Raw genomic sequence first — 17,905 nt, 5'->3', positions numbered from 1 at the left:
ATTATAATCATTCTGCTCTTATTTGGTAATAAAATCATGCGCCATGTGTGGTTGCTAAGGTGTTCTACATGATTGCTAGGGTGTTTTAGGTGGTTTCTTATTGACTCAAATAAACAAAAACAAAAAAAGGCCCACTCTTAAGTCTCTATGATACTCTGTACAAACCCAGGATCATTTGAAAAATGTGCCTGTCCCGACATTTTTGCAAAATGATATTGCATTGCTTCTTGCACGATTCACGTAATTTTCAAAATGAAATGTTAATGGTGCTAAAAACATTAAGTTTGATCTGAAACAGATGAACGTGAATCTGGCAACCTTTTATAACGTTGTTTGTTGTACGCATTGCAGCAGTTCAGAAATTAAATGGCACTAAAAGGTTAAAGCTCCATTTGCGTTTAAAATTAACATCCCACCTACCACAAACGCTAAACCACATCACAATTGCAATGCTGTACCAGGTGAACTACCGAGCAAGTTTACTACGTCAGAAAAGCCATACATGTTGAGCTGATTATGTGATGTACACGTTCACTTACAAATCATGCAGTATGGTAAACATGTCATAACATAATACAAAAATGTAGATAGAGCCTATGTTATTCTGTACATTCACAACAAACATGGACCACAAAAAATCCAGGAACATAAAACAGTACAGAACTAACAGGACGGGACGGAGTAAGGATGGGACAGTAAATCCCAAAACAATCCCATCACTAGGTGTGATGACGCTGCTTGATTGTCTTTCGGATTTTCCACAGGACACATGTGGGAAGGGGGCTACAAAGTCTACCTGTGGGCAGTGGCATCTGGTAGAGAGGGAGGGAATTACCGTAGGAAGGAAAAACCATCCAACCTGTTAATGTCCTCTTCCCCCAGCAAGTGCTTGGGCAGGGGGGAATATCGGCCGGGGGAGATGGGCGGAAGACTGGACTTATATTCCAGAGTGCCGTTATTACCGGGGGAAGAGATATGATTTTCCATTGCGGGTGAGAATGCTGTAGAGACACATAAAGAGAGAGAGAGTATATTAATGCCAATCAATATAACAACCAATAAATCGATAGCTTGAATGACTAAAAAATAAACATTTCCACATTACTTTCAAAAATTCTAAAGCATTAAGCAAATGTATTACAAGTGTGAAATGTGGTAAGAATAACTCACAGTGTGTGATATCAGGCGGCCCATAGGGGTCTGAGAGATAGACACTAGTGGGTTTCCCAACCTTCAGGTAAACTACATCTGACGTGTTCTTCAATATGGCCACTGCTTCTTCATGGGTCACCTCTTCCAGAGTGTAGTTATTCACCTGGGCGAAAGAGAAAACAAGCAGGAAGTGTTAAGAGGGCAATCCAGAGTTACGTAAACAGTTACGCTCTAGTGGTCAATGGCGAATCAGCGCTGCCAAATGTGTCCTGCCCAGTGGATTACACAGAGCACTGATCTTGCTAATTAAATCAAACTCAGTCTTAAAGAGTTTAAAAAAAAACCTGGATTAAAAGCAATGGAGTTTGACACCGACACTAGAGCGAAACTTCAGGAATGTAATCACCCAACTATGGATGCAGCTCGTTCCCAAACATCTCTTAGGGCTACTTCTATGTGTTTGGTCAGTGATTTAACTAATTGAAACTATTAAATGAAAATTAAAACTAGAATTACAATTAAAATTCAAATGTTTTATTTTAAATTTAAACTAATGAAATAAAACAAACTAATCAAATAAATATCAGAGGTCAATGAGACCTACCATGAGCAGTCTGTCTCCAACTTGTAACCGTCCGTCCTTCTGCGCAGCGCCCCCATCAATGATTTTAGTGACATAAATGCTGTTATCACCGGGGATGTGCTGGTTTCCCACACCACCTGCAATACTGAAGCCGAGCCCTATGGGATTTTAAGAAAGAACTGTACTCAAAACTCTCTTAGAGCAAAAAGTATAAACTTTCCTTAAGCACAATCTAGTTCCTTAGTTTCCTAGAGGAGGAAACAAGTGTTGTACAGTGTGTTAATGGTGTTTTGGATTCAGAGTGTCAGTCTATGGTGCCTGAAGCTCTTCCTCCAAATTTGTGCAAGTGCTGCTGTGTTTGTGTGTGTGTGTGTGTGTGTGTGAGAGATGCGTCTTCCTCTATGCACTCTGAATAATGCATCAAAGCAGTGTCTTTCTCAGGATATAGCTCTGTTTATTGCTCCACCCAAACAACAACCAACAAAGAGGACGTGATAACTCTCAGGCTCAGTGGAGTTTCAAATCTTGATCTTTTTTTTCCATTTGTTTTCACACCCTAGATGTGAATGTGTACATGAGTAATAGTCTATTTTCTTTTATAACAGTAGAAAGAAAAATATATTGGATGCAAACTAGGAATATGCAAAACCAGTAGCTGCTCCTGAGTCCTGACCATAAATTTAGGTAGGGCAGATTCTGGGTCTTAGTGCTAGTTTATGATAAACATTTTGTTAGCTTTATTTCTAATTGCTGAACTTGCAGACACACTTTTGGCAGAGGTCTAGTGTGTTATTGCGTCCTTGCGTTATTCAGCCTGAGGGTGGCGCACTAATTTTGATTGACAAGCTTTAAGTACACACAACATCTTAGAATTGCCTTAATGTAGTATTTATTGCCTAAGAATGTTGTTTTGAAATATTAAGAGTTGTGGAGGAATTCCGGAGAGGAAAAGAAAGCCATTTCTATTCTCAGAACAAACATAAAACAGGCACTCTCTGCCTCGCATAGTATCATGATACATGCCTACCGAAGTAAAATTTTAATATATCCCACTCACTTTACGACTTAAAAGTAATCTAGAAAATCCAAAGAATATTTGTTGCAGAACGCTGAACACACTTACAATTTATTATTGATTCAGTTTATATAGAGGTTAATGTTTTGGATGAATATTTTGGTGGGACACTGCCCCGCCTGCCCTTACAGATGAGCCGCGGCTGTATACAACTACGAATAAACAATACTAAAATAAAAATCTTATTTTTTTTTTGTAGAGCAGCCGACAATCGTGACACATCCCTAATGTAAACGGTGACAAACAGCTTAGGTAACAGATGGGTTTTAAGGTAATTGTAAATTTGAAACCTTTTGGTCCTTTTATGAGTTTGATTTCGGTGACGGTCTCCAGCATCGGTCTCCTCCTGCGCACATAGAGCCTCACGATCGATCCGGCCGCTTTCAGAGCCTCTACTGCCTTACTGTGAGACACCTCAGAGACATCTGATTCGTTCACACGCAAAATACAGTCATTCACTCTGCGGAGACAAATAAAAGCAAGAAGTTAGTTTTCTGGAGTCCTCGGTGTGTAGTGAGCCTCCTGCAGAGAGTTCCAGATCATGGCAGCCTGTGATCCAAGGACAGCCGCCTCCTGGGGCATGCTCACATAGAGCAGCTGAGACCCAGCAAACACAAGAACACACACTGAAACTAAACCATGAACACACACATATGTATATGTTATATATATATGCAACAGAGTCACTATACAGCTGAATAATGTTCTAAAGCTCAATTATAAATTATAATAAAACAGAAAAAAAATGTATATTGTGAAATGTAATGTGTAATAAAATACTTGATTGTCAAACATTTTAATTGTGTGTAATACACTAATATATAGTTTTAATCAAAATTTTAATAAATTCTAACTAAGCATCTATATTTTGTTGAACATTAGTAGTTTGTAGTTTTAATGGTTTTTCCCTGTCACTGATCCCTGTCCAACTCTATAAAGCCTGATCATACGCATGCTACATCCAATCTAGAATCTTTGATGCAGCTTCCTGTTTCTTTGCTCCACACATCTTTAAAGCCTGAATGATTTATCTGGAGCCCGTTCAGCTTCCAACACTCGCAAAGTCAAACAAGGGCAGCTTAAAAAACTAAATAAAAAAAAACTACACAATGTAATTGCTTCTCTAAATGCCGTTCACCTCCAACTCACCATAAATCTATCACAGCTTATTGGTGAATGTTCAAAGTGTCTTACTCTTTTAAAAGAGAGAATGCAGCATATGGGGTGGATGGGAAAGGGGAATGGAAAGACGTTTGCAGAATATAGAACGCTGAAGTGGCGCAACTTGCCAGGTGAGAAGCAGCAAGAGGAGGATTGGTGATGCTCAAGGCCCTGACAGACCTGACTGAGAGACAGAGGATAAAAGAAAACAGCCAAGTCATGGAGCAGAGCCGGGTGAAAGGCTCAGAAGGGGCTGTCACATGCAGCTGCTGTTCGGGGCGCCGCACACACATGCATACAAAACACAGGAAGATCTGCTATCTCTCCAGCACAATCTAATTACGCTTCTCTCTAATAAAACAACCCTCTCAACCAACTCCTGATCGGCCCTTACACGAATCTCAAACAAATCCAGCCAGGAATAGAAACTCTACAGCTCACCAATATCAATTAAAACATTAACCTGTTCAGAAATAGCTAGAGGAATATCTTATTGCTCAAAGAATGCTCTTTCATAGCTCAGGAGACTTAAAGGGTTAGTTCACCCAAACATTTAAATTCTGTCAGTAATTACTCACCCTCATGTCATTCCAAACCCGCAAGACTTTCGTTCATCTTCAGAACACAAATGAAGATATTTTTGATGAAATCTGAGAGCTTTCTGTCCCTCCATAGACAGCTATGCAATTACCACTTCGACGCCTCAAAAAGTTCATGAAGAGATCGTAAAACTAATCCATATGAATTGAGCGGTTTAGTCCAAAATGTTCTGAGGAGACTCAATCGCTTTATATGATGAACAGACTGAATTTAGGCTTCAAAAAGATCTTCATCTGTGTTCTGAAGATGAACGAAAGTCTTAAGGGTTTGGAACGACATGAGTGTGAATAGTTAATGACAGAATTTTCATGTTTGGGTGAACTATCCCTTAATTGAGTTCTGAAATATTATTGTATAATCAAACTACAACTAAAATTCCTTTGGAGACATTAAAATAGAAACAAATGAGATAATTGTTGACATACAGCAAGCATGTAGTTTTGTAAAATGAATGCAGACATTGCTCTGCATAATTTGATTTAAAACAATCTATATATATTCAAATTCAACTAAGACTTTTGAAAAATCTGAGCAAGGGTTGAGATATTGTTCAGGTCCTGTTTTTCCTGAGATAACAAGGGCCTTTTTGTCAGTATAAAACTATGAGAAGCAGGAATCATCAAGCAAATAGGCTCTTAAAGGGAGTGTTTACCCAAAACTGAAAATTCTGTCATCATTGACTCACCCTCATTTTGTTACAAACCTGCATGACTTTTTTTCCTTATGTGGAACACAAAATAATATTTTCTTAAAGAATGTTGATAGCCAAATAGCATTGTTGCCTATTGATTTTTGTTGTATGGACAACCCTCCTCCTCCTCAAAGTCATGCAGTAATGACATAATTAAAACATTTTTGGCTGACTTATCCCTTTAATTTCATTATACTCATTTACAACTTTTCCTTCCTGAATGGTTTTCATGAAAATATCATGTACGTTTAAAAAATAATATTCACAAAATCAGGAAAAGATGAAGATTTTTTTCATTAAAATGTATAATGCATACTTGTTTGTTTTTACCCTGTAGAAGATTGACATTTTCCGAAAGTGATTTGGTCAGGTCTATTCGTTATATCCACACAATTCACCTCAGACCTTGCAGATGGTACATTTTTTAAAGTACCTCGCGGTCAGAGTGTGTGGCAGTCAGCAGAAAACTTCAGGTACTTGAGCTCTCCAGAGAGACATTAGGACTGTGATGAACAGCCCGGGTTCAATCATTTACAGCCGGGAGAGGGAAAGAGAGAGGAAGGAAAGAGAGCAAGGGAGGGATAAAGAAAGAGATTGCTCTACGAAGCCAGAGCAATAAGCGAGATCATTATGTCTCGAAAAAGAAAATTGCCTAGTGATCTACTGAATTTATCTTCATCTAAGTAAGAAACACAGTTTTATTTCCTCTGACAATCCATCAATCCATTAAAATTTTTTAATTCACCATGAAACTGTCCACTCATTAACACTTCTGAACATATAATCCTGTTTGCATTACATACACTAGAAATAAAGGTTCCAAAAGGGGGTTTTCACAGAAATGCCACAGAAGAATCATTTCATGTTCCCCCAAAGAACCTTTCAGTGTTCAGTTCTTAAAATAACCTATTTTTTTCTGTCTTTGATTTTTTTTTATAATTTTTTTATAATCTAAAGAACCTTTTTCCACTATGAATAACCTTTTATGCACTGGAAAGGTTTAATGAATATTAAAGGACATTCAAGAAAATACAGATGCCAATAAAGAGCCTTTATTTTTTTAAGATTTAAAAAAAAAATAGCATACAAATTTGAGTTTGTATTAAGAGAATGTGTACAGGGTTTCTGCAGGTTATATGAAAGTACATTTAAGACTTTATAAAGACCCTTTTTAAGACCAAGTAAAGAAAATTTAAGGAATAAATGGAAGATAACTCAATATGTCAATGTGTTCTTTAAACGTAAATATCTAGGGAGAAAAGCATTGAGTTATATTAGCAACACTTCCAACAGATATCTAATACATTTATCAAATTTTTTGATAAAAAAGCATGAATCGCCCTGTTCCCAACCACTAGAATGGAAATAACTTTTACTGTACCTTCTGCAAAAAAAGTGATGTTCTTCCTTAGTAGATTTGTCTTGTTTGCCAGTGTAAATGTTTAAAGATTCTTAAATCAAAATGCATTTACTTGAGATACAATATGACATAAAATATGAAGTACTGATCAAAAAGAAGTGAGTTTATGATTAAAAGAAGAACAAATATCTGCCAGTGGGCTCAAAAAAATCAACTTAATTCAAAGGGAAGTTTTCATAACTCATTGACACAGACATTTCATTCTTGTTTTAGTCAAACTCACATAATCTTATTAAAATTTTCAGACTTTATTTTACATTTGCATCTTAAGTAAATGTATCTTGATTTAAAGATGTTTGGATATTTGTATTGGAAAACAGGGCAAAAATACTGAGGTGATGCATGCAACATTGAATACTTTCTGCCCAGATTTAAGACCTTTTTAAGACCTGCAGAAACTCTGTATGTAGTGTCAATTTTGATTTTATATTAACATTAAGCCTGGAATGGTACCCAACAAATGCATGCACACAAGTGTGTTACGAAACACCGACCCACCTGAGTCTGCCGTCTTCAGCCGCCGCTCCCCCAGGGATGATCTTCGTGATGAAGATCCCGGGATCATCACCGATGTGAGGGTTATCTGTTCCACCCGCTATACTAAACCCCAACCCTGAGTTTCCCTGAGGAGACACACACACAGGAATATGAAAGATGTAAAGGCCCTTTATTAGTCTTTTGCCTCAGTGAAAATAGCCTGAATAACAGAACCAAAACAGACTGAACAGAAAGAGAGACGCGTAATGTTATTTTTGTAAGAGGTGCACTTTGCTACCCATGACTCATCAGTGTTTACAGTTTGGCACGGCAATTGCCTCTGAGCAGCGCAAACTCACAAATCAAAACCTGTCGCAACCGTGGGCTAGAGCCACTTTTAACATCTCTGAGACATAAATAGACTTACAGGCTAATATTTTGAAATGACGTGTTTATGATGGAACTCTCCAGGGTGCTGCCTCAGGCTTTTAAGCTTCAAAGTGGATTGTGAGGAGAATTAATCTTTGCTGAGATCTTCCCTGGCTATTTTAAGAGTTTGGATCTGCTTTATAGAATAGCAAATGTAAAGTCAAGGTAAATACGAAAAGGAAATACTAGGATATGTGAGTGAGAGAATGAGATAAGTGACAATAACAGATCAGGCCCTTGCAGCAGAATTATCGCTTAAGTTTGCATCCAATTTTCCAGCATGTAATCTCAGTTGAGTCCGCAGAGAGCCTCGAACATATACTCTCCGCCTCACGGCTCCAGGGTCGGACAAATCTGTGTTCCCTCTGGTCTAGTTGACCTTTGCTATTGTCCGTGCTCTGTGTCTAGTCATGTGGATCCGATTGCAGCTGCCAGAATGTCATCTGCAGCCGTCTAATTCTATCTCTCTTTTTCTCACACTGCCTCCACTGTGCACCCCAGGCTTTCACTTGTAAATAAAGCACATACAGTGGCCCAATTAAGAGGCTTCAGTGATGAATTAAATCTCAGTATTACTTTCTATGGAGCTTGTATATATAATGCATTACAAAGACATCCTTAATGAACAACAATGCATTCATAAATATGTACGTACTGTATGTATGAAAATGTAATATATTAGCATAGAAATAAATAAATAAATTCATAAATAATTTTGAGAAATTTTAATAACTACATATATTCATGGTTAAAGAGTAAGATCAGCATCTAATTTGTAGTAAAATTAAATGTATCATGTGTTTAAAAGTGATTTTTCATGTGTTTCCATAATATATATCCAACTAATATATCATATAAAAATAACTAAATGTAACTAATTATTGATATAACTATTTTGTTATATTTTGTAATAATCAATGTTAAAAAATCACAAAAAAAGATATGCGAGATATAAACTCGCAATTCTGACTTTTTTTCTCGCAATTGCGAGTTTATATCTCACAATTCTGATAAATAAGGTCTGCATTTTTTTTTTTTTTTTTTTTTTTTTTTTTTTTTTTGTGAAATAAAAAGTCACAATTACTTTTTTAAAATTCTGTGGCTTCCATAATTTTGTATTATTACCAATGTTAAAAACAGTTGCGCTACCTAATATTTTTTTTGGTACTTCTTTGTTTATAGAATAACATGTTTAAAAGAGCAGGCATTTATTTGTAATAAAAATCTTATGTACCATTATGTACTTAAGTCTTTACTGTCATTTGATCAATCTAATGCATGCTTCCTGAATAAAAGTATTAATTAAAACTATTATAGAATAATAGTTACATAATAATAATAAAAAAAAAAAAAAATAAAAAAAAAGTTTTAGATAAAGTACAGAAATGACAGGTTGATATTTTGGTCAGGCAAATTCCCTTCCCGAGAGAATTCCCACACAATGACTAGACAAAACTAAAACGCAATCATCATTAAAAATCAAACAATCTCCCATTTAGAGTTATTACTAATCACAGGCTAAACTCGTACCGTGATTGGTCATGTTTTATGGTTATACGTTTCAAGATCATGCTCACAAGCCAAGCTGTGAATGATTGGATTACCAGGCGGAAGAATCCACACGAGCATAAAATATGACGTGCCTAATATGTGCCTACGGTTACAGCATGTATCTATGGATGTGAGAGAGAGAGACAGACACTTACCCGCTCTAATGTAATCTCTTCAAATTCATATTCAATTTCTGTCCCATTTACCTATTGGAGGGAAAAAAATAAAATCCCATTAGATGTGTTTGCAAATGCAATTCAAAAAGGGCATTAATCATTTAACCGTCACATTAAATATCTAACTGTGATGACACAATATCATCCTAAAACTGCAGCAGGCAAATGATGTGGAAAGAGGTTCATAACAGTTCAAAACATTATGTGGTAGCTAAAGGACTAAATTAAACCCGCTGTGATTGCAAAAGTGATGCTACATACATTATCTTGAAAGGATAAGTCAAATAAACTCTGAAAAACATCAGCATTCATCTCATTCTCCTTGACTGATATAGGACCGGGGCTTTCATAGATCTTCAGCAGACATTGAGCCTCATATCTATTCAGCTCACCGCGTCAGCCGTAATTGTCTAAATCTGAGTCCGGACACTAAAATCCATAATCATTTACCTGCTCGTACAATGGGACCAGGCCTCTGAGGCAGACATGCTGGCTCAAGCAGCCCTTTAGAGATGAATTCATACTGAACGCACATTGAAAGACATCTAATCCAATTTCAAGTTCAATTTCAAATGAGGGTCATGTTTGTGCTCGACTGGAGACGTTCATCTTAATTATTTTTTAATAAGTGAATTTAAAGTAATGGCTGCATGACACAACAAGAGCTTTTGAAAACCAGCATGTCTGCTATCACATTCATTATTTGAGCGTACACAACAAACATGCTCCACATTTGACACCTTCAAGGACCTGTCTGAGGTCAGGTCAGTAAAATGCCATTTTAAGAAAGACAATTTTAGATGCTTTTAGAATTTTAGACGTTTTAAAAGCTGACAAATAATTACAAAGAATCGACAATGTACACTGAATTACTATTAGACACCATTATTATCTTAAAAATGGCCCTGATCTAATTGTTCATGATTCATGAACATTAATTGTACTTAACATTATATCATAAAAATCCTAAAACTATTATAAAATGTGTTATATTTTGTTACAATATGATTTTTATGTTAGATATTATTTATTATATTATGAATATCCACTACCGTTCAAAAGTAAAAATACAGTAAAACAGTAATATTGTGAAATATTATTACAATTTAATACAACTATAGCAGCAATGCATAAACTTTTATCTATTAAATGCATTTCTGTAAACCCAATTTGTGTATGTTTTAACAACTAAGGTATGATATAACATTATTTGGAGGTAATTGTGGTAGATTTTTCCCTAAACCTAACTACGTACCTGGGTCTCGTCTACAATCGACGTCCCCTAACGTCTACAGCCGACGTTTAGTCTATCTGGGTCTCGTCTAAAATCGACGTCCCCTAATGTCTACAGTCGACGTTTAGTAGGCCTATCTCTGGGTCTCCTAACTAACTTGTTCCCCTAAATAGCTTGTTGCGCAGCAAAAATCGACAAACAGATTTCAGCAAATGTCCTTTAAATGCTTTAAATCACGGCCGGGGGATTTCAGAACAGTTCTCCAGAGAATCTCCCAAGAAGAAGCAAGGCCGGAGGATCTCAGATAAATTCCATTGAGAATCCCACCAGCAAACACAAATACAACACTTTTTATAGAATAGGAGAATGGCGAAAATGACATGAAACATTACTTAATTTCCCCACAATTTGATTGGTTCTTCATAGACAAGCCCTCTTGTTAGGTATACTCACACAACCAAAGTCACAAGTTTTCGCAAAAAGGAGACACATACATTTAGCCAAAGAACAGAACGTCTTAGTACATTGTGTTTCAGAGTGTTAGTTTTGTTAGGCCTAAAAAGAGAAAGTAAGGTTAGATGTTAGAGTTATGATTAGTTTGAATTACAGTTTACTATTTTATTCATTAAAAAAAAATCCATACCAACATAATTTCACAGGTGCTGTCCATAGAGCTTGTTGTGAACAAGGACATTTATTGAAGTGCTTTGATAATAAGACAGCCTTGGCCTTTACAGTGAGTGTCCATGTTTCACTTTTTTTTTTTTTTTTTTAAGTGAGGGGAGTATTTCAGACAGCTGGAGAAAGAGAAACCGTCATTCATGGCTAATTGAAACCCAGTGAACAAGCTCATTTATGCCTCAGCCACCTCAGCTGTTCAACAGAGAGAAAGAGAGAGAGAGGCATAGCTAAATACTGTCTCACTGCTCTCCTCAGAGCAACATGACCTTTCATTTACAGCATCAGTTGGAAGCCTCTAGACTACACCTGCTCTTAAACATGAGGACCAAACAGATGTCAAGAGCGCAGAGCTGAACGCAGTCTCTCACTCCACAACATTCTCAAATGAATTTATTTGTTGAATTCTGGCTCACATTCTGCAGTCATGCGGGAATATGCGGTAACATATTTGGTCAGCTGGTCCAGAGTTGGCACCAGGATGAATTTTGGATGGGATACAAATATGTACTCTAAAATTATGCTAAAATAGGTGTTTTTGTTCTATCATTAAAAGACAGATGGCACATATAGATAGGGGTGAGCGATATACCGGTAGAGATTTTGGACTGTCGTCTCTATCGCGGTCATGCTCACGTGACGTTGCTGTGCTGCGCGATCATGAAAGCTTAGCATTTGCATGTGTTCTGCGGTTTAAAAACAGTTGACTTTAAACCGTTATGCGCACGCTCTCTGAGAGACTGTTTCTGAGCGCTGTATGAAAGACAAGCTCACATGAAGCCGCTGCTCATAGAGCGAGTGAGAACTGAACGAAGTGCTTTTTGCCGCCTAATTGGGCTTGAGTGGTTAAATACACATACTTATGTGTCAAAATATCCATGTCTTTGCAAGTAAACAGTCATTTATGTCTTAAGTGAATGTAAACAGAGTTCAAGTGAACGCAAGAGTATATTGGATCCGTGTAATCACTCTTAAAGTGACAGCATCCAAATGTACAGTACCTGCTATCATTGTTAATGTCAATAAAAAAAAAATCTTAAATACTTCTGTATTTACATGTATATAGATAATGTATGTATATACATTTGATTACTTTATTATGCTTTTTTTTTGTGTGAAGTATTTCTTGTGTGTCTGTTCTATTGTAGTTTGTTTTCTTTATCTCTGTTTACTTGTCTTCAGTAAGCTTGAGTTTTTTAATATTAGTTTTTTTAAATGATATTGAAAATGGTGATAAGAATGATGAACATAGACATTAAATAAACATTTAAAATTAAATAAAATGGAAAACTTTACAGAAAGGCTCCATTTGTTAACATTAGTTAACATGAATTAAAATGAAAAATACTTCTAAAACATCATTAAAACTTAGTTAATGTTAATTTCAACATTTACTAATACATAACTAAAATCAAAAGTTGCATCTGTTATTAATTATTATTATATACTGGACCTGAGCTGACATTAACAATGAACAGTTTTTAAATAATGTTAACAAAAATAAAAATAAATACTGAAACAAGTGTATTTCTCATTGTTAGTTAATTTTAAGTAATGCATTAACTGTAGTGCCATACCAATAAAATAGATCAGTTCAAAATTATGAACCATAGATACATATGCACAACCCTAAAACACACCAAACATTAAAAATACATCAAATAAAATAAAACAAAGTAAAAAATTATTAAATAATATATATTTAAAAAAAACATATAAACTGAAAATTACAAACCACAGATATAGATGCATAACCCTAAAACACACTAAACAAGTATATATTTTTTAAATAGTACAAATAAAGCGAAATAGATCAAGTGTAAATTATGAACCACAGATACAGAGAAATTATTCATCTAACAGAATGATTAGTGATTTCATGAGTGCTTGCTGGTCCAATGAGTGATAACAGTCTCAAGTTCAAATTCCCAAGGAGTTTACTTTAAGAAACCAAGTAATATAGAAATTTGTGTCAGTGGATGCAGACTTTACTAGCACGAGGATCCATCAGAAAACACTACCAGCCATGACGAATGCCTTAAGTACATCACACGTGACATGATCCACAACAGCTCAAATAGCTTTATCATTAAAACTGGTCAAAATCCTATATCAGATGTGGCCATTTTGTTTATTGTCAGAGCCAGAATGTTATTTATTACCAGTGTATACAAGTTCCTCTGTTTGGTGGTAACTAATCAGAGCAGCGGTAGCCGAGTCGCTTCTCCACATATTCATCAGCGAGAGCTCTTCAGAACACCCTGCATCCATCGCTCTCAAAGCACACAGAGCTGAATATGGTTACAAACACAATCAGAGCGATAATTGATGGATGTGATAATTGACAGATGTGCATGAGAAACCAATAAGACTGAGTAAATGAGATCATTAACAACGGCAGCACTCATCAGAACAGAACAAACCCCCTTATCAGCCGACTTAAGACACTGATAATCATACGCACTTCATTTGGAGAACTTTTCTTTAGGTCAAGACAAACATGGCCTTTCCATCTTCCCCCTGAAGAAATGACCCAATTACTGGGTTTTGAGTGGCATTAGCATTCTGAGCCGCATGGTGTTGCAAATGTGCGACGCTGGGGACCGAGGGTGAGTGCAGCTGCAGAGGGGAGTTCACGATGCAGCATCCGGGGTGTAAAAGCTCACATTAAACTGGTGAGTCACTGCAAATGTGGCAACACACAAACCCGCGAATGTACGATGCGCTTGAATGCGTTCATCCACACAGCTTGTGCAAACGACACAGAGCGGGTCATGTTTCCATGACGACTGTTTGACTATAATGCAGGAACTGGGCACTTTCAAGCAGAAGCTTTCCGTTTAGAGTTCTGGCTGATGGGATGGCATATTTTTTACGCCCATCGCGGTGATTAAACACGAAATATCTCTCAGGATGCGACTTAATAAGACTCGGTTTCCTCAATACACACCCATGTGGACTAATTAACACCATGAACTAACCACTGTTATTCCTGACAGCGAACGGAAACAAATATGCTGTTAAAAGTAGGCAGAAGGGGCCATTTTGCTGAAGCTATGGTAGAAGTTATTCAACAGCTACACAGACTGAGCACACTCTCAATAATGCTGTATTAATCCTGTCGCCCCCTTGATTATCTTTAGCGCTAATTCTAACTGAGCTCTGTTCCCACTACAGTTACAAAGTGAGCACAGTGGAGGCTTCATAATTAACAGTACTTAACCAGATTTCTCGCCAGGTCTTAAACTATAGGCAACAGCAGGCGTAACTGCACTTAAACTGTAGTACATGTGTCAAAATTAGCGAGCTGCCTTTCAGTCTATTGCCTATATAGTCATCTACTGTACTTTCTAAGGCAGCATTCTAACCATCATGGAATACACAAAAGACTAATCTTTCAATTTCAGTTTAACATTAACATGTTGCTAAGCTACCTATGTAATAGTCTAAAAAGCACACAAAATACATAATACATGTAAATCCTGAGCTTACATGAGATAATTATTTTTGGTATAAAATAAAAGAGAATTTACCACCAAGGATGCATTTATTTAAATCACAAATGCAGTAATAAAATTAGTAATATTATTACAATTTAACACACTTTTTTTATTTTAATATATTTTAAAATGTAATTTATTCCTGTCATGGCAAAGCTGAATTTTCAGCAGCCATTAATTACTCCAGTCTTCAGTCACATGAAATCATTGTTGTAAATTGAAGTTGTAAATAAAACAAAGATAACTGGAGTGCGCATGGGGGGGACGCCGCTGGCAAAACCAGCAATGCAAGTTTGAGAGTGGCGCCCCGAAATATCACGACTTGCTTTACGGCACGACGTCACATACATCAACAACATATGAAGCAGCCTATATGAACTATATTTACGGCAGTAACGTTAAATACAAGTACTCCACAGCGACTCTAGGGGTCGCTGTTTGAGAAAAACAGAAACTGCATAGTGTGTCTTTAAAAAAAAATTTTTTTTTTGAATGGTAATGTAATATAATAAAAAAAATGAATATATGTAATGTAATATAATAAAAAAAAACCTTGCCTTAGATTTTGACCAAAACTCTTTATCTTAGAACTGTCTCTTATGCATAACTGTGCATCTTTATAGCAATACATTATAGTCTACCTAACACCTATAATTTTCACAACCAGGAGATTTTGGAAAGACATCCAGCATTATAACATAGCCTACTGAATGTTTTGTGTTTGCATCAAATTAAATATTTAATCTTCTCTGACAAAAGGTCTACTGCTCTCCTTTATTGTATATATAATGTCTGGCAGTTTCACACACTGTGGCTTTTTTCAACATCTTTCAGAAGCATCAACAGATAAAAGTGACATTTCTCATTTCTTTCATGACTACTAAGAAAATTTGTCTTTTAAGCTTGATTTTTCAACTAGCCTTAACACTTCATTGATAAACATCACAAAGCCCACATAGCACTTAACCTGAGGCAAATCTGCACACTAAAGCAACTGAGGCTCCTTTTAATAAAGAGAACAGATGACACTGTACTGGGTGAGTGAATGTGTGTGCGCAGAATAAATGTTTGCCATGAATACATGCATAATGAGCTCGATTCGGTCCTTTCCTGCTGGGTTTACTGCAGCACACCTTTCTTACTCTCTGGGGAAGTATGGAGTCTTTATATCTCCTCAACAGTGACTCAATCCAATGGATCAACCCAATCTTACAGGAAACTTAACTACTTTATGAGGTGGCAATTTCATATGAATACGTATGATGTGAATCATACGAAAATGTAAAATTCTTATTTAAAAAAATAGGGTCCACCCCAGCCCCATCCCAAAACACAACCATCACTGGGGCGTAATGTGTAAGCAGATCGTACAAAATCGTAGGACTGCAATCATATGAATTCATACAAATTAGCCACAAATTTGCCAAAACGTAAGATAGTTATGAATGAAACTATAATGGATGGATCACACAGGCCTCCAATACAGTACATCTAATCACAGCAACACATTTTAACGCTATAGTTCTGTTACCCATCTACCCCTCCCACAACTCAGATAATTCAAAGATTATGTGCGTAAATCTAAAACGCAGCATACGTTAAATCCCAATGTCAGCATTTTAATTTTCCAGCACCCGTAATACTGTAGTAATGCTAAAATAAAGTTATCAACGAAAAAAGGGTCAGTGAATTCATTCTACTTTAGAGATTTGCATTTTGGGAGCACAGAACACACACACACACACACACACACACACACACACACACACACACACACACACACACACACGCACGCACACGTACGCAGTACGCACACACACAGTGTTTATAGGCTAAACTCAGAGTGAACACCTGCTCTACTGGAGCAATCCATCATAGTGTTTTCTTTTACCAGAACTCCATCTTCACTCTCTTGTTCACTCATAATAGGATATTTGAAGTTCTATCAAACACAGATTGGTGCTTAAAGCAGCTGATAATCATCAATCTCACACGTACTCCAACACAAGTCCACAGCAGGCTTTAAATTGAGAACAGCAGAAAGAAAAGGGGGAAAAACAATTAAGCCGTCTTAACAGCATTAAGCGTGTTGCTGGATTCAGGATGTAATGGTCGATCTCGCATTGTTGATGGAAGTATGGTGCTTTGACTAAAACACGGCACATCCACAGTCAACTGGATATGCCTTGATATTAATAATTCATTACTGAGATGCCGGCAGAGAAACGAGAATCAAATTATATTATCCTCGGTGAACGTGAAGGGTGTGTGTAAGAGCCATGTGGAACGGAGGAGATTCTTTTAATGAAACAGAGCAAGAATAGTGGGATATTTCTCATGATTTCTTTCTGATGTAATGGAGGAAGAGAATCTTTTTAACCTCCATTTAATCGCATTGTCGTTTAGGAGAAACAATTGAGTGGTCAACGAGATATTATTTGTGATTTATCTTTCATCTAACAAACAAGCTGAAGCAGGACAAATTATTAAAAAAATGTTTTTTTTGGTCATGAATGGCTGGCTGTTTCTGGACATGGTCAAATTACAACACTGAAATAACAGGAAAAAACACATCATTTTGTAGTTTGCAGGAAACAGACAAAACCTTCCTCTACCGACTCAAGGTCAAGCGGTTGTTAACGTGTTTGTGTGCACGCTCTTTGCGCTTCGTGCCGAGTACTTATCGCTCTGTGTTAGTGTCTGATTCAACACTACTTTCCCTGTGTTCTTTCACTCAATCCCATCACCTGTTCTATCATGTGCTCAATGTTTTCTCCTCTTGCATTTATCTACCTCTTTAGTTCTGATTCAAAATGAAAAGCACACAATTTTCACTCGGAAATTGATAATAAATTTCACTATTAATTACAAAGATACGGCAAGTATCACAATGAATTAAATATGAAATTTTGAAGCAGAAAGACTGAAATAGATTCTTTTTTTTGTGTGTAAAACATACTCCCAATAATGTTGTATTTACAACTTCAAAAAATAAGAGGCAACCACTATCTAAGGCAGAATACTATGAAATGGAATCTCATAATTGACTGATTGACACAATGTATTCTCCAATTGGGTTTGTCAGAACTGTTCTCTAATATGCATAAAAATACAAAACACAGAAATATTGGATAAACATTTCTTTTTTCATAACATGCACTGTTCACACTTTTCGGAT

At 36.5% G+C, this 17,905-nt stretch overlaps 1 protein-coding gene across 23 annotated transcripts in view; it reads right to left on the bottom strand.

Moving 5' to 3' along the window:
* dlg2 (discs, large homolog 2) overlaps window positions 1-17,905 on the bottom strand; it is a 229,330-nt gene that overhangs the window by 58,435 nt on the left and 152,990 nt on the right. For 18 of the 23 annotated variants that reach the window (XM_082157144.1, XM_082157163.1, XM_082157161.1 and 15 more), the window contains 6 exons: window positions 9,295-9,345; window positions 7,181-7,305; window positions 3,101-3,270; window positions 1,757-1,893; window positions 1,171-1,315; window positions 836-1,001 (listed from right to left, as the gene is read on the bottom strand). In XM_082157144.1, coding sequence (XP_082013270.1) covers window positions 836-1,001; window positions 1,171-1,315; window positions 1,757-1,893; window positions 3,101-3,270; window positions 7,181-7,305; window positions 9,295-9,345 — 794 coding nt within the window. The remainder of the gene's footprint in view (window positions 1-835; window positions 1,002-1,170; window positions 1,316-1,756; window positions 1,894-3,100; window positions 3,271-7,180; window positions 7,306-9,294; window positions 9,346-17,905) is intronic. The other 5 variants (XM_082157155.1, XM_082157145.1, XM_082157146.1 and 2 more) reach the window with 1 other exon arrangement.

The sequence above is a fragment of the Leuciscus leuciscus genome, assembly GCF_965113295.1.
Source record: "Leuciscus leuciscus genome assembly, chromosome: 24".
NCBI lineage: Eukaryota > Metazoa > Chordata > Actinopteri > Cypriniformes > Leuciscidae > Leuciscus > Leuciscus leuciscus.
This window is presented reverse-complemented; position numbering and strand designations above follow the sequence as displayed.